The following is a 21,429-nucleotide window of genomic DNA, read 5'->3' as shown; positions in this document are numbered from 1 at the left end:
AAATTGTAGTAACGCGCCACTTTACATTATCAATAACGATAACGGCGTTGTAACGATGACAAAAGTAATTAATTAGATTACTCCGTTACTGAAAAAGAACTACGTTAGTAACGCCGTTATACTTAAACGCCGTTACTCCCAACACTGTTTATGACCCCCCCCCCCCCCAGGACATAAACCTTCAGCTATCACCATGGTCATTGTCTGACTGACATGTACAGTGTAATCCGGTTACAGACGAATCGGCACTCAATAAAAAAAAAACGAGCTGGAGGATAAAGTAGTCTGAGAAAAACTGAATAAGTGATAATTGGGTGCTGACGAGCAACTTGCCTGTCGAGAAGGAAACTGGCCAGATACTGTGGCACCGGCAAGAGGGGGCGTGGATGGCGGCGGTGATGGCGGCGGAGGGGAGTGGGCTGCCGTAGACGGAATATGGCTGGAGTGAGGAGAAAACTGGGAGGAGAGAAAATAGGACAGAGCCTGGAGAAGCGTGGTGGTGTAAGGAGACATGAAAGATCGCTTCCTCTTTATTAAATGAAGAGGCCTTTTTCCTTTCAGTTATTGTGACCCCAGTGTTGGAGCACGAGCTGCACAGTTGCACTCACACACCCACTGAGAGTGGTTTTCCAGTAGTGGGGGACCTCCGAAACTGGAAATCTCATAACAGCATCTGAAAGATCTTTTATATCCTCTCAGCCTTTTTCTATTTCATCCCCCTCTTTATTTCTATTTAATCTCTCTTTGTGTTTTTAGAAGATTGGAGGTGGTGTGTTAGGATAGGGCCAAGTGGAAGCCTCTTTGATCAGACTGGATAATGGGAGATGTTCTCCTCTTCTCAGTGGCTCATTTAAAAAGCAAATTATAGAAAACATTTAATTTTTCAGTTTTACAAGCTTCAAAATATCAAAGCAAAGATTGTTTTGAATCTCAAAATCATGCTGTTTTCAGTATGGGGTATTATGAATGGAGTTAATTCTCACTTTGTGATCCAGATAATAAACTACAATGGCACTTAGAAGAACGCATATGGCCGCCAAGGCCCAACAATCCCCTTACGAAACCTTATGTAATCTGGATTTTTTTTTGGATCTGCACCAAATTTCCGTCACTCATAGCTTTCGGTCCCTTGTCGGATTTTTTCTAAAATCATGATCCATGAATTCTCCCCAAAAAAATATTCCAGGGTCCTTCCCCTTGATCCTTCATCCAGTTTCCTGGAAATTGGTTCAGGAGTTTTTACATAATTCTGCGAACAAACAAACGAATGCTGACGAAAACATCCTTGAGGGATTAACAATTGTGTATTCACTCATAATGTACAAAGAGCCATTTTATTCTGTGCAGACTTTTAGACATGCATTGAAATCCCTGACATGTTTGCTCTATAGGAAAATGCTTCGGACATTTTCCAGACCTTTTCCTGCCAGTGCCCTACTAAAGTGTTCCGAGAAGTGAGCCCACATGAGAATACAGCAGGAAAATTCACAGTGAGCAAGTGCACTTGTTGATAACGTTTCCAACATGTGAAGAAGGCAAAAAGTTGATCAATCCAATTATTGGTGGAGCCATGCACATAGAAGACGCGGACAGAAATATCAGTTTGGAAAGTTAATGTCTGAAAAACAGCTATAGATTCGAAAGAAAACCATCCTTTCTCTCCCGCTCATCATTCTGTTTATGATTCGCAGTAAATGTAGAAAACTGTAGTTTACCATATTTAAAATATCAAGGGGAAGAAGGGATGGGGTTGACGTGCAACATGAGGCCGAAATCAAAACTGCTTCCGCTCTAGTACACACAATTTGACTGCACGGCTGCTTTGATCTGCAGGGAGAAACAATTTTTTTGAGAAAAGAGACTGACTCATTTTTAGGATAAGTGCTTGGGAAAAAAACATCTATGGCTGCTGATGAGCCATGAATTCATGTGATCAAGGTCCTGCAGTTTTCAGATACTTGAGTTTTGTTGCTCTTGTTATGCGATGTGATCGATGTGATGTTGTGAGATGAAAGTATTTAGTCATTATGCCAAAATTGTTTTCAGCAATGTGAGAAATCCTTCACGCCTTTGACCAAGACCTTAGCTGTGTCGGAGTAAATGTTTGACAGTTTTCCAATCCGTTAGCTATTTACAAATAATTTTGTGTGACTCCACAGAAACAGCCACATAAAGACTAATGAATTTGCTGTCACTTTCCTCATTGTGTGTCCTTATTAAAGAGTCCTGTTTCGAGGCATCCTCAACAGCCTGTCATTACACCGTGGCCATATGGACTACAATTTTAAAAAGTGGAGTAATTATCTGAGTTTTTGTGTCTGATGAATTGGTTTATTTACTTTTATGTAAGAACTCACTTAAATTATTACTTCTGCCAAGGAGATTCTTTTTTAACCCCTCTCTCTTTTGTTTGGTTTAGTTAGTTTGTTTGCGAGATATTTACAAAAATTACAGAACGCAAACGGAACCATTACATTACAGTGTGGATCTGCATAAAGGGGCGTATCCAGGATTTTTTAAAAACTTTTTCTATAACATCGTGAAATTGGGCATTTCTTTAATTAGTTAATACATTTTTCACTGATTTCCCAGGGAAGAATTTATGCATCTAAATTAAATAAAATCAGCAGTTAGGGTTTATGAAATCTATGAGTTTGTGTTATTCGATACAGCTTGATTGAATTTAAGGAGACTGTTGGGCCTTGGTTGAGGTATGTGCTCTACTGAGGGTCATTCTAGTTTGAATCTATTTTTAACGTTAAAAATAAATTACAGATAAATAATCGCGAAAAACTGCTAGCTAACCTGGTAGTTGGGAACCCTGCATGCTTGCGTCCCCCTGCTGCAGCTTCAGGTTTGGTTCCGACCCGGTCCTTTGTTACACGTCTTCCCAGCTCTCTCTCTCCATATCTTTCTCTACTTAAAGGCCGGCGCATGCTTCTGCGTTTTCACGGGCCCGGAAGCGCAAGAGCCCTTCCGGGCCCCTTACGTGCTTACATAACCCTTCTTTCGGCTTACGTGCGTCGCCCAATTTTTCTCACTAGACGGCAAAGCTCCGTAAGCCTCACGTAGCCGGCAAGGCTGTGATTGGTCTGCTAACTACATCCTTTCCAGAGTCGCATTTCCGGTTTCATGCCCGGAACCGGCGGAAACCACGGAAGATTTAGAAGAACGAATATGGACCAAATAGAAGAGCACTTGGCAGAAGAGATCCGACACTATGTCCACTAGTATAACCCGTCACTAACCGGCGGATTTGTCCACCAGAATAAGGCTCTGAGGAGCCGCCGTGGCGATGTAAATAAACCGCTCTTCTTCGTGCCACACACAAAGAAGAGCCGACTTCGACAAAAAACATTACTCCGCCTGTGTTCTGGCGGGGAATTGCATGGAAACATGCGCAACGCTTGGAAAACCATGAATGACAACGAGTCCTGCGTCACAACTGCGTGAAAAGCCGCAGACGCCGTTGCAGAAGCATGCGCCGGCCTTTACTCTTTCGTTGTAATAAATAGACATTTTTTGCTTTGCTTTTATTGCCCATGTTTGTCTTCTGATTTTATATATATATATACCCTGAACTACATTGTTCACAGCTTCCTTCAGCTCTGAACAACATAACACTTGAGTAAACGGAAGCATAAAATCCCTTTGGTATTGTACATTGTAGATTTAAAGAAAAAAAATAACAGGCCATGTTAATTGCAACAGTTTAGAGGATCTAACAGCATTCTGACATGACAACTAAATAAATACACAATTGTTTCCCCGGGTCAATACGATGCACAACATCTTTTACGCCTGTATTACAAAACAGAAATGTGTGAACGCACAGAAACACACATATGAAGTGAGTGCTGTTCTGCATCTTCGACTAAATTAGGTGCAGGGCTCATCTGATCATGTGTGTGTTGTATTATTGATTCACCCCCTGCTGTGGACCTAGATCTCACACTTCAACCCCCTTTGGCTTTTTTCCCCCGCACCCCTTTCTTCTCCTTTTAAAGAGGGCTCCCACGAGTCAGTTGCTTTTGCTCTGGGGTAGGATCCTTTCCCTGCCCCCTTTTTACTGGTATTACTCCACATCCTGTCCATATTATCAGCACAAGCTCCTGAGGACAGTGTGCAGACCCTCAGATCATCAGTTGGCTCTACTGGTTGCTCAGGGTCTTGCGTTTGAAGACCTGTGTGTGTGTGTGTGTGTGTGTGTGTGTGTTGATCACTAAATTAGTGTTTGTGCGTGCATGGATTAAGGGAATTGAAGTGTGAGTGACAAGTACACCATCTATATATAGGCAACAAGAAAATAATGATCTGAAGTAGATTTTCCACTTCCTGCTCAGGAATCACAAACTGTGTGTGTGTGTATGGGGGGGATGCAGCCAGCAAAAGAGCACTATACCTCTTTGTTATTCATCCTCTTCCTTCTCCTTTTTGTCTTCATCTTTACCTTCTCTCCTCTTCCTCCCACTTCACCATCGTCACTGCCCGTTTGCCAATTGAACCACTCCATCCCTCATTTTGAGTCATCGACAGCTCTCACTGAGAGGAACAAAAGAGCGGGGGACGTGAATGGGCCGGGTAATGGATGAGAAGGACAGGTGTAGGCACACAGTTGCTGTTTATTTCTCCCTCTATTACTTCCTGACCCAGGATACGCCTGCATGCATTGCCGGCCTCCTGGGCCAGAGAGTGACGTCTGCAGGGTGATGAGGCTGGACTCACATGAAGTAAAGCTAAGGATCGCCCACTCAATCTGCTTTCCTCTCAGCAGTCCTCTCAGTTTCACCGAGTAATTAACAATAATTACCCTAGTAGCTTTGCCAAATCGCCATTTGCTTTGCAGCAGTACACACACACACAAACATAGAAACACAGACACTTAAAGGCTGTTACACGGTGGAATGCTGTAACCACTTCAGCACTGGCTGAACATCTGCGTTTAGAGGCAGCAGTCTTATGAATGTCATACACAATAGGGCAAAAGTCTGTGGACTATCCTATCCATACCTACTATCCATATAGTTTCATGTGCTTGTATCTAGTCAATTAGCAATAATAGTCAATGAAGGTCTGTTTTGCCTCAACATACGATGCAGCTGAGCTGAAAGCAAAACCTCTAACAGAGAGTTTCTTGTTTTGGTTTGGAAGAACTGGGCCGGAGAGAGCCCTCACCTCAACCCCCTCACTTGTAGGATGAACTGTTTCACTGGTTGTGTCACCAAACATGGGTGCCCAACCTCACTTGTGCGTTCGTGGCTGAATTTGAGAGGACCCCTGCAGCCAGTTTTAGTAATCTTGTGGGACAACTTCCCAGAAGAGCAGAGGGTATGGAGGAGGAGATTTAGATTTAAACATGTACAACCACCACATAGACTGGTTTCTTGTTCACCATGATTGGGAGGGTCTTACATGCAGGAGGCAAATCCAGCATGGTAGGTTGTCTCAAATTTGTACCATTGTAGTCAACTCCAAAAGGTTAGCGCTGTAGGTAGTCATCCACTTAGGTGGAAGACTGTTTGGTACAGATTTGGGCACAGATTGAGCCAAACTGTTTTTTTTACCTTGAGACTCATGAAAAGACGTTTTTTATTTTGAAAGTGATGGGCTTGTTTATCGTCTCCAAAATAAATAGAGTGACATATCCAACGTTTAAATGTAGTCTTTTTTACAATCTTGTGGGGACAACAAAGCATACAAAGAAACCTAGAATGGACACATGTCATCAACAATTACACCAACAAAACACATGCATCATAGAGGGGGTCTCCCATTTACAATCTGTGATGCAGTGCACGCTGGGGCTGAATTTCAATGTGGCACATATCCTTGCATTATTTACCTTTCTTCAGTCACACGCCACTTTTGATAAACACGTCAACTCTTGACGGCAACATATTCCGCGGTGACGCTACCTGAGACTATTCAAAGATAGCTCCAGAGGAAGAGAGACATCTGTGCGTGTCCAAAAACATCGACTGACAGCACGGTTTAAACATAAAAGCACAACTTTGGCATAAAAAAAGTCATGTTGTCACGCTGCTTGCCTGCTTCACAAGTTAAGAGCACCGGTGCATTGACAAGTCTGGAAATTCTCCTCCTTCCTCATAATATACCTGGAACTGGGTGCATGCCAGCCGAGGTAAATTTATGCAAACATGTCATATCAGAGACGACTGAAGTGTAAACAGGCAGAGAAATGTTGATCAGCCACACAGGATCATAGGTAGAGACTCTGCACCTACACACAGCAACATGACACAGCTTCCATCCAAAGCATCAGTCTTTCTGCGATCAGCTGTCACAGATTCCCAAACCGAACTGCAGAATAATCATTACTTAGCCTTATAGACACAGTCACAGCCGTCTTACCTTAAAACTGCTGTTTGTTCCTGCAGCTTCAGTGTAAAATGCAGACCCCCGACTGGATCATTCAAGCTAATGGCTAATTGTGCTCCCTGAACTAACAGGGAAGTTTCCTTCTTGCGATAATGAACATGTCCCCCGTCTTTTGTTGCAATTCACATTATTTTAGCCACCGAAATACCATTTCATGTTTATCTCTTCATAAGCTCTGTCATTTTTAGTTGTTTTCTGCCCGTGCCTGCCTCTCACTAATGATGCCGCTCCAAAAACACATCTATGCAAATGTCCAGATACTTTGTTCAAATGTCCACAGGCTATGTAGTGTAGAAATTAGGCCCATTTGGAGTTTCTGTTGACTGCCTCATCATTATTCAAATGTATGTGATAGAAAAACTTCCTAATGGATATTATTATGGTTACACACCTTTTGATATCTTCTTCTTTATTTGGATGGCACCCAGTGGCAAAAGTGTGACTTTTTCCAAATTGAGGCTAAGCTACCAACACCGGATCTTTCCATTCCCATATGAAGAACGCAGCAGGAGGTTTTCAGAGTCAGACACATTAACAGCATTGAGAAACAGTGTGGAAGCTTCAGGCAAGGAGTGGCAGCTCGGTGAAGTGCACAGAAGTCAGGACATGACGTATAAATCCCACTGCGGGAAAGTGTCGGCACGGAGGTCGACACTCCAAGTTGACATCTTCTTCTACGTGTTTCGCACCTCATTTTCATCCTGAGATATTTGTATCCTAGTTTTAGAAATGCCATTAAAGCATCATCAACACCACCACTCGCTCATTGGAATATTCTTATTCTCCTGCTCTATTCTCACATGGGCTCACTTCAGACATCAATAGGGGGCTAGCAGTAAAAGTATTAGAAGACACGAGAAGAAACTGAATTGTACATTTGCGTTTTCACATACAGCCCCTCAGGAACATTTTCGGTTTGAAAGCAGCATACGGGGAATTACCAAACTTGCCTTGTACAGTAAAATAGGCAAAAACAGAAACACAAATACATGCAAAGAAACACAATTAAGTAGCATCTGTTGGGGTGCGTCCATGTGTTGTTTGTGTTGCTGACACAGTGCGAACACATGCTTATTCCAGTATTAACATTTGCAGCAGTGGTAACATCCAGAGTGCACCGCAGATCTCTCTAGTTCCGCCTGTAATCATCTTTTCTCAAGACCAGACCACAGCTATCAGCACACAACAGTGAGTGCACAAAGTGTTGGGTGGTTGTGTCTTCACTCTGTGCTGTTTTGCTTCCACCTTTTTTCAAAACTGTGTTCAAATAATCACTCAGATGAGAAACACTGAACGCTCACACAAACGCCGCTGTTTGATTCCCTTTTAGTTCCCATGTCTGTGAGGAGTCGTTCTCTGCGACTGCAGCTTCAATAGCCACCTCAAACACTGCAGAGAGATGTTATAATTTTGGGCACATGCAAAATGTAACGGATGAGACTTCATGAATTATCTTCTTTTCCTCTCACGGTGTCATCTTTGCGAAAATCTCTCTTCCATCCATTTTTGTGTCCTCGTGTCCCCCACACTTCTATCCCTGTGTGACTGGACTTAAAAGGCCGGCTTGAGGGATGACAACCGTCGCTCACTTCACCGCACTGTGCAAGTGGAGGGGAAGATCACGAGTGGAGGAGAGATGAAAGAGAAAATTGCAGATGAGGTAGAGCAGGAAGAGAGTAGTTTTAAAGATTTATGACGGATTGACGTCTTCTGTGTCAGTCAAAAGAAGCAGAATAACAGAGACATGTTTCTTTTCTTCACATCTACACACGAGATCTTACGATATGAAAGATTACCTGATCTTTCTGTTTGAAATTCCAATATTGAGAGATACCAACACATAGGGAAGTGATACAAATAAGGAAAATAACATTCAATACTTTATAAAGTCCTTCAGAAATGTATTTCATGCTAATCAAACTTAACTAATTTAATTGCTGTAGACACAAGCAGGTTTATTTGTAGTGAAATTACTAAATATTTGGAATATGTATCACATTCCTATCGTCTTCAGAACTTTTATTTTGACACTTGTCGATGTTAGTAGGAGAAATTCAATCAAATTAGATTGGGATTGTTAGACATTTGCAGTGCTGGTTAATGAGGACACAAAATGGCTAATATAAACTCACCTAAAATAAACTTATGTGGAAATGTTCATCGTGGTGAAAAAAAACATGCAGTGGAATGTTGGTAATAGTTTCTCAATATCAGTTGTCGTCTTGAAGTAGATCAGGTTTTTGCCTTCGCTTAATAGTAAAATGTTCATGGAGTCGTTACCGCTGCCAAGGACGATACGTCTTTACCCTTATCTGTTAACGTAAAACCTACAGATTACCACAACACTTATTTGAAAGGTTCAGTCTGGGTCATGAAAGGACCGATTCAATTTAGGTGTGGATCCGGATCAGGGGGCGGATCAAGGGCAAAAAAGTGCGTTGTTTGACATTTCTGCAGATTTGTGGATTTAGATTTTTTTTATAAAGAGAATATTTAGTAGACTGATATGAGTGTGTGAAATTTGGTACATCTTGAATTGATTTTAAAGGAGTCCTGGGCCTTGGCAGGGGAGTGTGCTCTATCGAATGCAATTCAAGTTTGTATGGTGATCGGTTTTGTTTGTAAAAAAGATCGGCAAAAACTACTGGACGGATTACCACAATTTGGTGGAGGGATCTGGTATGGGACAGAAAAGAAACCCAATATATTTGAGGGTGGATCTAGATCAGAGTGCAGATCCAAGATTTTATTTTTCATCACTTTCTTTAACATGGTGTCTTTGGGAATAATTCATATATCTTGATGAATAGTAGCAGGCTTGTTTAGAGGACTGATATCTACGAGTGTGTGGAATTTAGTGCAGGATAATTTAATTAATGGGGACTGTTTGGCCTTGCCCTTCTACTAAGTGCCATTCGAGTTGTCGATCCTTATCTGATTTTGGGATTCGTTGTCTACAAAAGAAACAGACTACTGTCAGCTTAGTCTTTTAAGGTCATTGCAATACTTGCATTTGATTCAGCATTTGTTCTTTAAGCTAAACAAGTCAACGTGATGTCCTCACATGATGCAAGTGAGAGTACTCTCTCACACTCTCTCAATTTTGTGTGCATGTCCGAGAAAGCCATCTCATGGTGTTCTTAATCCTCCCCAGATTGAGGTCATCCGGGCTGTTAGGCGATCTTGGTGTGTTTACAACCTCAGCCTAACCCTCAGAGATGCTGAGAGTGTCTGATTGGTTCTGTCTTTCAGCAGATCTCTGCCTGCAGGGATGTGATTGGCCCAGAGGATTTTATGTGTTGAGTATCTCCATATGAAGTGGGCTAAGGGGCGTGAAGAATCAGTTTGCTGTTTTCACCCTGTGTTCCCGAGGTGAAGTCCACAGCGGACGGCAGTAAGATTTAGAATTGGGTTGTTGTAGAGGGGGAGGAGGGGGTTGTTATGGTAGCTCCCGGGTGTTCTCAGAGGCCCGCAGCATCATGTGGGAACGTTGCTATGGCAATGGCAGGTTGTAGCGTAGGTGTGTTGTTGTGGCAACAGTGTGTCTGTGTGAGGCAGCCGTCCAGTCGGTGTTGAATGGAGAGTCAGAATGAAAGGATGTGGCAACACCAGTGTCTTTGAAGAGCAGAATCAGACGTCAGTGATGCTTTTTAAAGGAGCACGATCTTTCATTTGATTATGTCATTTCCACACAGAACGTCTGATGGTATAAAAGAGATTTTAGGAGTCTTCAGCAAAGCGCTTTTCAACATACAGTTACAATGAGGTGACCTTGTAATAATCTGTTTTTGTCGAGCGGTCTTTCTCCCGTTAAAGTACATGAAGAGTGCAGAATTTCAGAATATAGCCAAGTAAATATTCTGAAGTCACACATTGACAAAGTCACACAAAACGATTTTTTTCTCACTTTAAATCTTTTATTTACAGGTTTGTAGAAAAAAAAAAGAGAATCATGTTATCACACTATAATTCCAGTGGAAACTAGCACTCAGTGGAGGGCACACCTCAACCAAGGCCCAACAGTGCCCTTAAGAAACCACAAATAAAATCGGCTTGATCTGGATTTTTATTTGGATCTGCACCAAATTGCACAAACTCATAGCCATCAGTCCCTTAAATATGCCTGTTTTTCTTTCTTCATTAAGATTCATGAATTATTCAGTCGAAAATCTGCGATAAAATCCAAACATTTCTAAAGTAACTGATGCTATTTTTGAGGGGTCCGTTTCTTTGTCTGGGTCCATGCCAACATGTCACAGGTTTTCTGGAAAATCCATTTAGAAGTTTTTGCCTAATCCTGCTGACATTCAAACGACCAAAGCAACAGACAGCAGAGGCAATTCATAAAAGATACAAAAGATTGCCCAGTGGTTCGAGCCCTTTGAAAACACAGACTGTCATAACCTTTCATCTGAATCTAAGCACAGATTAAGGTCTAGTGGTATTCCCAAATGTGTAATTTCCTCATGTGTCAAACAGCCAAATAAATCAGCAGACGTGTTTTTATTGATGTCAATGACTGCTGCCAGCACTGAAGAAAATGTAGAAGTGGATTAGATGACATATTCGGTCCGACCTCATCAGTATTTTAAAACTGCCGTAGGAGCTGTTTATTCTTATCATGGCGTGTATAAATATCTGCGGAGCGGCATCTCATCTGAGTGTCATTGTGTCTGACCCACCTGATTACTCACTTTATTTTCCTGCCACTACTGTTTTAGCCCCGGTTCTTTCTTTTGAGTGTCTTGTTAAACTCCGGTAACCAGATGTCAAGCGTCTTTTTTTCTCCGCCCCCTCCATCTTTCTTTCTCTGATCTTTTCTGAGCCTTTGTTCGCCACCCCCTTCCGCCTCCCCCACCACCACCTCATTTCACTCACCCACACCCACCACGGTTTATTTCATCAGTGTCGTCTGTTTCTCTGTTCTTCCCATCTTGGTCCCTCATCTCGTGTTTCTACACACAGATGCGTGAGCACACGCGAGGAGCACCTTGTTTAAAGTTGGTGCGTGTGTGTGTAGTATGTATTTGAATAAATCCCAAACAATGTGGGAGGAAAGCTTTTCCCTGAATACGTTTGTAGTCAAAGCAGGTGAGTTGAGGAGAAGCACAGACCTGAAATGATTTGTAGTCGTCACAATGACAATCCCCTTCAGAGCCTGATTAGCCAAACATCTTGACAAAGCACTCCACAAGAATATACCCGCTTCCAATTTCTGTCACCACGAGGCAACGCAAGAAAGATTCTTTTGGAATTGCTCACACTTGAGCTTAAATGGTTGATGGCTGTCTGTTAAACACTCAACACTTATGGGTCCGTATATGCTTCTCAGGCATCAGGTGCATGTGCAAAAACACACAATGTACATCTGAGCATGTCTGCAGCCTCAGGTCATGCATTGTAGTGCAGTGGCCCTCGTAAACATAGCTGTTTGGAGTGGGGCTGTTTGCTCGGCCTGTGGTGGTGCGGGTTGCAGTTTTCCTTCTGAAACTGTAAAAAGTGACCTGCAGTAATTGAGTCGTGGAAAGTAAACACAAACTGCGAAACCCTGAAGCCTCCGCCTTTGAGCTTGTTGAAGCTAGACTAAGAACACAGGACACAGAACTTGAAAATCAGTCACTGATGCCATTGTCGTTGAAAAGGTCTTTCGCCCGTCGCTGCGACAGAGCGACTGGTCATTTATTGATTTAAAGTATATTGAACATGTCTGCACTCTCTTGGTACTAATAATAGGCATGTGAAGTGTGAGGCAGACAAGATGAACCCTCGCAAGGTCTGCGAACTGCAGATAGAAAAAGATTTCTGGAATTATTAGATTGATGATGATCTGTTGTGAGAGCTTTCACTCAGCACACTGGCACTACCTTTTTTTATTCTAACTTTAAGTCCTCTCCTATTTGGTTGTCATTAATGTGAGATGATTTTGCACTCTTAGGACCATGGATAGTCTTTTCTCTCTCTCTCTCTCTTTCTCTCTCTCTCTCTTTCTCTTTCTTTCTCTCTCTCTCTCTCTCTCTCTCTCTCTCTCTCTTTATCGCTCTCTGTCTCTCACACATATACAGCAGTGTCCTGGTACACATCCAAAAATACTTCTGTGGCAACACAAGCTCCTTTTCTTACAAAGCTATACCTGTTTATTTTTGTCAGAGTTCCGAGCGTTTCCAGGCTGCTTCCTGAAACGATCACATCTTGAAGCCTTGATGTTGCCTCCTTGCTCTTGACTGTCCCCCGCTCTCATCTCCTCTGTTTGCAGCCATCTGGCTTGAAGTCTGTCCTCTGTTCTCAGTTGTGTTGTAGATAGAGGAGCTGGGATGAATTTATTACGGCAATTTAACTTGCAGTTTGTAAATTTAGTATGTGTGATCAAAGGACTGTATGAAAGTTTATTGGGAGGGTGCGTGGCTGCAAGCTGAGCTGGTGTGTGTGTTTGTGTGTGTGTGTGCTATGGAAAAGCACTTAGGATATAGTGAGTCGGGGGGGGGGGTCTGGGGTGGGTGAGATTGAGATCGACAATCACATGTCAGCGCCGTGATCATGTATGAAAAGGGAACTGGAGAGAGACGCTTCAGAACAAAAAGGTTGCTTTCATTAACACCTTTTCCTCACAATGGGGAGTAAATTAGATTTTGAACCACTTCATAGCAGCCTGTTTATTTGCACTTCCATAATAGTGTAAACCAGTGGTTTTCCATCTTTAACAACAGAATTACATGGTATCTCAGGATTATTTTAAGATGAGACAATAATCCTCTATCAGTCCCAAACTGGGGAAATTTGCCAAATGAATAAGTATATGGTGGGGGTCTTAATCTGCCCTTACATCCCCAGCGGCCTCCACATATTCTGTGCTAATTTTCCCTCTTCCACCTTTCTTTCTTCCGCAGTCATTGCTGACTCATTGACAGTAACGGCACCGGTCCAGACTCTGTCCAAGGTTGAGGGCGACACGCTACAGCTGACCTGCGAGGTGTCCCGGACCACGGAGCAGCACACTCACTTGTCGGTGGGTTGGTACCTGCGCTCTCCGGAGGAAGCAACCGCCCCGCCTCAGGAGCTGGTCACGTTGTCCAGGGACTTTGTTCTCCGCTCTGGTGGACCGTACCGGCAGAGGATGGCAGCCGGGGACCTCCGACTGGATAAAACCAGCGCCACGTCCTACAGGCTGACCATTCACAAGCTGCAGCCCATGGACCAGGGCCTTCTCTACTGCCAGGCTGCAGAGTGGATTCAGGATGCGGACGGCAGCTGGTTCGCCATGACCCGCAAGCAGAGCGACAAGACTCAGCTCCGCATTCAACCCACGGGTGAGTAAAGGGAATCAATTCTGTGTGAAAGACGATGGAATGAGAGGAAAGTCTGGTCGGCTTCTAGGTCCCCATCCTTTTGACAAGAACACTTGCATGCATGTGGGCCGGCTTCCTCTGATTGCTGATCAGTATCTCCCACTAAGCTCATTAGCTCGCTAAAAAGGGCTTAACGAAACCTCCACAGACTCCCCACTTTTGTATTTGTGTCTGTTTGATGGACAACATTACAAATGTATCCGAGACTAATTTAACTGGCTGCAAAATGCGTGGGTGTTTGCCACGGGGGGCCCTATGGCTTCCACATATGTAATATCTCTCTAGGCAACCAGAGGCCCGGAGGTCAGAAGCCAAAAATGGGTTTTTCAATCGCCCCTCCCCAGCAATAGACATTCGTCTAGTTAGTGCGTGAGTGCATTACCAGTGCTAGTATATCTGAAGGAGGAGATTGTCTAATGGAAGGGAGTTACCAAGATAGCGAGGAAGACGTTCTGGGGAGGGAAGGGCGGCACCATGACATGTGGTTCAGTAAGTAACAAGGGCTCCATGATGGAAGAACAAGGCAGAGACAAAGAGTCCATTGAGGTGCCTGATGGAGGAATATGCCTCCTATGATAATGATCTAATAAGCCCTCTACATCTAGACTTAATGGACCGGAAGCAAAGGACAACTTTACGACTGCTCGCATCCTCGTCACCTCTCACCCGACTTGACCCCATCACTTCCACCGCCGCTGTATCCACACCCATAAAGATTGTCTTTGTGTGGCTCCAAGAAGGGGTCGCGGAGATGGGCGATAAACCATTTTGACATTAGCTCAATTACCAAGGCAGCGCACACAGTGGCGAGTGTGTCTCCTGTCAGTAAATCACTTCAAAGTGGAATCGTTTTGCCTTTCTCCATTAGGCATCAGATCCGCTCTGGACCAATACAACTTGATGGTGCCCCAGATAGCACTGCGAGCACAAGAGGGAGAATGGTAACCCTCGAATGTAAAAGCAAGTTTGTCAGATGAGATCCTGTTACTATAGGGAGGAGACAAAAGGCACAAAGAGCTCCCCCAGCAGCACCCTTCGTCACTCTTTGTCTTCTCTCTAATCTATAATGGATGGAGGTGTTGTTGCGTGACAAAAAGAATACAGCAGAATTGTGCTAAGGGGCGCGGCGCTGGATGCGGGTCCTCAAACTCAAATGTGTGACTTTACTTGGAGTTCTGCCTGCACACGATGAGAGCACAGCTGGCATACCTCCGATCCCAAATTGTCTGTTTGATGTGTGCCCCCGTCCAATTGCATTTCTGACAGAGAAAAGTTAGAGAGGGAGCATCTCCTCCATTAGACTCCTATTATAAAAGATGGAGTGTATCTCAAGACAGCCCCATCACAAGGTAATCAGCCACAGCCGGCATCAAGAGAGAGCAGCGCCAGACAGAATCCTAATGTTCCTTTCACACTCCGTTCTTACTATCTCTCTCTTCTCTTTCACCTCCTCCTTTGTTCATCCCCACTGTCACATCACTTCTTATTTCCTGCAGTCGTGTCTCACTGCTGCGTCTTTCTTTTTTCCGTGCTCCCTCAGTTTTTCTGCATCAGCCACTTTCTCCCTCCCTCCGCCTGCTATCCCGAGTCCCTCTAGAGCTCTCGTTTGAACTCTTCCTGTAAAACACTGGCCCAACAGAGCTCCATGCTGAACACTTAAGCAGTGACCAGTTTTTGACCATGTAGTAGGAGACCAGGCAGTCAATGCTTTTTTGCTCCCCTTCCTTAACATTTAATGTCATGATACAGTGTGTTGCTTTGCTGCTGCCTTGCTGTAGGAAGGTGTTTCTTTGCTTTACCCTCTGTGGGCTGTTCTCTTCAAACATAGGCCATTATGTGCATGAATCAGTGTTTCAGGGTTGCAAGTAATGATTATTTCATCTTCACATACACTCAGAAATATCAGTTCCTCAAACATGCCTGATTTTTATTTCATCAAGATCCATGAATTATTCTCTAGGATATCTGTAAAACTGTAAAAAAAATCTTTCATACGGAAAAACATGACGTAAATAATAAATCTAGTGATGTTATTCACGATCACGAGAGGGTTAGGTTTCGCTGTCCATGTATGTGTGTGTCAGCATGATCACGCAAAAACTACTCCACAGATTTCTTTGAAATTTAGGTGGAACTTGGTGGACGGATCTGGAGAGAGCCTATTAAATTTCGGCATTGGACCTGAACAAAGACATTTTGTTATCACTGTCTTGAAAATTGCTAGAAATGGCATTTTCTCATCTCTCCAGGAAGTTATTCATGGTTCTTGATTAAAACAAAATATTGAGAGGACTGATATGTGTTAGCTTGATTCAATTTGAGGAGAGTGTTGGCCGTTGGCGGAGGTTTACACGCTACACGCCATTTTAGTTTTTTGTTTTTAAAATGTCAAAAATAGAAACATAAAATGCTCTGAGATACACTTTCATTAAGGCAATGATAAAATTTAATTAATATCCTATTTACATTATGCATTCATTATGTATAATGTATAACAGAGAAAAGCGTTATTAATTTATAACGAACAACTAAATATTTGTCATCAAAAGTGTAAACAGTTAATTTCCACGTTTATTGGTAGATGTTAATTGTTTCTGCACCAGTAAACACACACTGTGTTTGTATGTCAATATTCAGCATGTGCGCACATCCGTGTGTTTGTACGTGTCCAAAAAGCCCCCCCTCCCCATCACCCCCCTCCCACCCTCCCCCCACCCACGATATTGTTCTCCTTCGTAACGAGCTCTGTACCGGCGGCAGACTTTGAACTTTTTTTTCCGAGAGTGTGTTTCTGAGGAAGTCAGTTTAAAGTCTTTGTAATTACAGCTCAGGGCTACCACCTCACTGAGAGGCAAACCGGCTCTGATACACACTGTGCTCATCATCTGGAAATTAATACAGCAAATAAAACTGAACACACACACAAGTGCAAACGAAACAGCACACACACAGAAAACCGTGTGGAGGGGCGAGCACCAGCAGCGTTTGCTCTGCCTGCTCCGTCGTAGGCCGGCGCAGGAGGAGAGAGAGACAACGCGCTGCCTGACTCTGTTTCAGATTGCCGACGAGAATTTTAATTAGATGTGCTTTTTATTGCAGAGGTGAAATCAAGGGGGCGGGATAGCGAGTAGAGCCCCATGAAAGATTACCGTTTTACCAGAGTGATGCCTCGTGTGACCTCAGCCTATGTTACTGCATCCACCCGCTATAAACCAACTGGTCTTTCCACTGTTTGTCTCGACCAAAGACAAACCCCCATACCAGGATTTTCTTGTCTTCCTCTCTTCTTTTTAGGCTTTTAACTCGAGAAAATGACCCTTTCTCTTCTACCAAACATTTATATTACCAGTATTCATGAAAACCTCTCAGGAACTCTCCCCCCCACACACACACACTCTGTCTCTTTTAGCTGTGAGGATCAGAATCCCAGATTGTGTATATAGTTCTCCTGCCTCCTGACCACATATATGATTGTTATGCGAAACACCCCTCCTCTAACCTTGATGTTCCCTCTGTTTTCCCCTCCATCTTCTACTAAGATCGGGACTTCAGCATCCAGGTGAACACGGAGCGGCGGTCCTTCACGGCCGGTGAGCCGCTGGAGCTTCGCTGCACGATTGAGGCCCAGAATGTGCCCGAGCGCTTCTTCTCGGTGTCGTGGGTCTTCAGCAGCTCACCGGTGGCCGTGGTGGGCCCCAGTGCCGTGCCCGTCCTGGGCCCAGATTACGTCGCCCGCGAGGCTGCCGGCCACATCACCGTGCGCAAGGAGAGCCCCAACGTGCACCTGCTCAAGCTGCAGCACCTGCGGCCCGACGACGCCGGCAAATACATCTGCCGCGTGACCGAGCGGGAGAAGACGCCCACGGGAGACTTCATCGACCGCAGCAAGAGGTCTCGCAACGTCCAGATCACAGTCCTGCCGCTCAGTGAGTAATAATCTGTTCATGAGGCCAATGGCTTACTTGTCCTGTCCTTAGTTGTCAGTTAGACTAAGATTGAAGAGCTCTTCATCATAAAGAGTTTTATCTCCATAAAGGCAGTGGAGAACACTGTCATACTGTGCTTTTCTCCAGCCTCTCTCTCTCTCTCTCTCTCTTCCTCCCTCCCCCTCTCTTCCCTCGCTCTCTACAAGGTGGCCTATAACAGATAGCTGTGCAGCCTCTATTGTTAGCTGTGAGTAAGAGGGAAAAGGATAATGGTGCTCTTACTCCTGATGTATTTTCTGTTTGAGTGGATTGCTAAGGATTGGTAATGCAGCATTACGGTCCTTCCCATTTCCTTGGTTTAGCTGTGAGTGTGTGTGTGTGTGTGTGTGTGTGTGTGTGTGTGTGTGTGTGTGTGTGTGTGTGTGTGTGTGTGTGTGTGTGTGTGTGTGTGTGTGTGTGTGTGTGTGTGTGTGTGTGTGTGTGTGTGTGTGTGTGTGTGTGTGTGTGTGTGTGTGTGTGTGTGTGTGTGTGTGTGTGTGTGTGTGTGTTTAGGGAGGTGGCAACACTATAGTTGGGTAATGGAGAGCAGAGGAGGCCAGACTCGAGGAGGCTGAGCTAACAGCCATGAAATGAAACCGTGGAAAGAGAAAAGAAGCAGAGAAAGGGTCTAGGCTCTCCGGGGCCCTCTAAGTGGTTCCCCAGGCTTAAATTAATGTGTTCTCGCGAGGCAGTCTCCTTCAGCTGGATTAAGCAGGGCGGCATGGTGGGCTTGTGTCAGTGATTACAGTCAAACCGTGCAAACAGTCCTCTCATTAGTCACCGAGACCCCGTTCAGACCTGGTTTTAACATCCGTCCTAAGTGATCGGATGACAAGTGGTCGCAAAATTCACGTATGAATGCATCCAAAGATCTTATCACTCCTCAGACCACATTCTGAAATGGTCTGGAACACATGTGGCCCTATTCTTTTTTCTGGGCCACATATGACAAACCATTAATGTCCTCTGACACACACAGATTGTCGTCATTGTCATTTGGTCTTCGTGGACACAAATTACTTAAATGCTTATTTGCATATAGAGCAGAAGAAGTGAGATCCGATCAACAACTTTTAATGCAAAAAGCGAACAGACAACCCCGTCCACTTGTGATGAGATCTCTCAGGATGTTAATTCCAGGTCTGACCAGCGAGGTGTTTCTTAAACCCTTCAATCAGTTGGAGACATACCCCCCTTTTCTATTTCTACCTTCACTTCTCTCTGAAGTGCATGGAGCCAGCAGCTACCTGTATAATAAAGCATGATGATATTTCCTCCCAAGCAGCCAAATGCTTCCTCACCCTGACTGCTCTGCACCCCCTGCTAAATCAGCCCAAAAACAATGGGCCCCAAGCCTGCGGCATTCTCCCGAGAAGCTCTCTGTATGGGAGGTTTTGTTTCCCCAACGAAAGACCGTAATGCCCCATAAAAGATGTTTATAGTGTTTACACAGGATAATAGCCATGGTTATTGGAGGAGAAACTCCCAGGAAACACAGCAGTAGCGGTCAGGCAGCGTTTATTTCATGCACAAACTGCCCTCCCATGTCTGCTTTCTCTCACCTGCACACACACACACACACACGGTTTCAAGATGTGCTTCATAACTCCGATTGTGGGAGTTGGCTGAGTGCTGGTGTAATAGGGTTCGACAGGGGTTAAAGTTGAGTCGGAGGTGACAGCAGAGATCAAACAGGGCCAAACGCTTCTGACAAGATCAGCATTGATGGATGAGTTTCACTCTGCAGAAGGAGAGAGAGCTCTCATGCAACAGGGAAAACCTGTCCTATGGATAGAAGTGTCAAGAGTAAGATATCGGGGATATACTGAGGAACAAGAAAAGGATGAAGGGTTTTACTTTTGTCTGTCCTAGTTTGTTCGAATGAAGGAGTTTATTCCATATTCGCAGACAGCTTATGCTTATTAGGAAGGCCAGGCAGGCAGCAGAGCTTGGCCTTAGGGGAGGAAGGGAAAAAAAAATCTTAAGCTCCCCCCCCCCCCCCCCCAAGAGGCGTGCAGCGTCGGTCCCACAGGACGAGGAGAGCTTTGGGTCAACGGCGGCTCCATGATGTTTGATGCACGCTGATGTGATGAGAGTAGAGCTAAAGCAGAAAAAGGAGCCAGTAAAGACTTTTATCCTCCTCTTCTTCTGAAGTGCTGCTGAGCCTTGTGATCTCGCTCTTCTTCCCTGTGCCCGGGTGGACTTGGTCAACAAGCTACACAAGGTTCAGAAGGAGAGTCTCAACCCACACGCGCAAATTCACCCGGGCCTCTTCTCTGGCTGTCGCTCTGATGCGCCCGGGGCCGGTTACAGACTGCATTGCACTGTCGTCCTCCCACACACACACACACACATGCACAACACAGTATTGTGTTACACTAGCTGCAACATGCCCAACAATTTGTTGTATCGCCTCTGGCCTCCTGTACTCTCTGAATGTTTTAACACAGAGTGTGTCATTTTTATTTTATTTATTGATTTTGGATTCCACGTGAGGAGAATTTTGAAGAATTTCTTCTGACTTCTTCTCATGCTCACCCGTTTTTCTCTCTTTCTTTACCCCTCCCTCTCAGAGAGCAACATCACCATCGCGCTGTCCATCAACTCCTCGGAGGTCCTGGAGGGAGACGCCGTCCAATTAACCTGCTCTGTCCAGTCCACTACAGGCCCTCTGTCCGTCGTCTGGCATCGGACAGACAAGCAGGCAACCGTGCCGCCCGAGGAGTTGGCCTCCGTGGACCGGGACGGCACCGTGTGGCACAGCCCCGCCTACAGGGAGCGCTCTAGCTATGGGGAGATACGTGTGGAGAAGATGCAAGCAGACACGTTCTTGCTGTCTCTGTACAACGCCTTACCTGGGGATGAGGGCCAGTACCGCTGTGTTGCCACCGAATGGTTTCAGACCGGCACCGAACCGGAGCTGACCTGGGAGAAGATAGGAGAGAAGTCCGCCACCAAGACGGTCACCGTTAAGACTGTTGGTAAGTGATTCAGCCTCACTGAGCCACGATATTGTGTGTGTTTCATCAACTCCAAGTCAGTAAAACACGTAAACAGTGAAGACAATTCAGAGTGTACTAGGGTGCCACATAAAGCTGTCTGAGCTCTGAAATGAAATCATTGCACTGCTCTTTGTTAAAATAAACTTCACAGCACGTATCTAGTTAAAAATACACCTAACCGTGGTAGCAACACACTCTCCACATGTCCCTGGCAGCACCTAACGTTCACCTATAGTCGGCTCATAACTACCTCACACTCCAGTCAAGCATTACAAAGAAATACCTAAAAGCTAAAAAGTGTTTCTGTATTTCACACGATTACGACACTGGGACGAGCAGCAAATGTTTGAGAACAATTCTGTCTAAATGGAGGAACACAACAAACGTATTGAAGCGCCTGGCGATACACGGGATACATTTGAAAGCAGAGAGCAGAGTGGGCGTCCCTGACCCCGTCGATGTGGAGGGAAGGGATGAAGAGTTTGTAGCATTTTACTGTATTAAACACTGAAACTGCTTTTTAGTAATAAATTTACTGTAGTTGAGTTTTAAATGTATGGATTCATCATCAGTATCAGGAAAAACCCAAATGATACCCAAGACTTGTGTATTTAAATGCATACCAAATGAGAGACAGGCATATGGTTTGTAATTTTCTTATGACTGATGAATGGCTCAGGCAGAACATGCAGTGCACATATTGAAATAGTCAATGGTTTA

At 44.4% G+C, this 21,429-nt stretch overlaps 1 protein-coding gene across 2 annotated transcripts in view; it reads left to right on the top strand.

Moving 5' to 3' along the window:
* Positions 1 to 21,429, top strand: part of igsf3 (immunoglobulin superfamily, member 3) — an 80,781-nt gene that overhangs the window by 36,528 nt on the left and 22,824 nt on the right. For both annotated transcript variants that reach the window (XM_061088445.1, XM_061088444.1), the window contains 3 exons: positions 13,284 to 13,703; positions 17,282 to 17,668; positions 20,281 to 20,688. In XM_061088445.1, the coding sequence (XP_060944428.1) occupies positions 13,284 to 13,703; positions 17,282 to 17,668; positions 20,281 to 20,688 (1,215 nt within the window). The remainder of the gene's footprint in view (positions 1 to 13,283; positions 13,704 to 17,281; positions 17,669 to 20,280; positions 20,689 to 21,429) is intronic.

The sequence above is a fragment of the Limanda limanda genome, chromosome 16 (genome assembly GCF_963576545.1).
Source record: "Limanda limanda chromosome 16, fLimLim1.1, whole genome shotgun sequence".
Classification (NCBI taxonomy): Eukaryota; Metazoa; Chordata; class Actinopteri; order Pleuronectiformes; family Pleuronectidae; genus Limanda; species Limanda limanda.
Note: the sequence above shows the minus strand (reverse complement) of the source record. Positions and strands in the feature narration are given on the sequence as shown.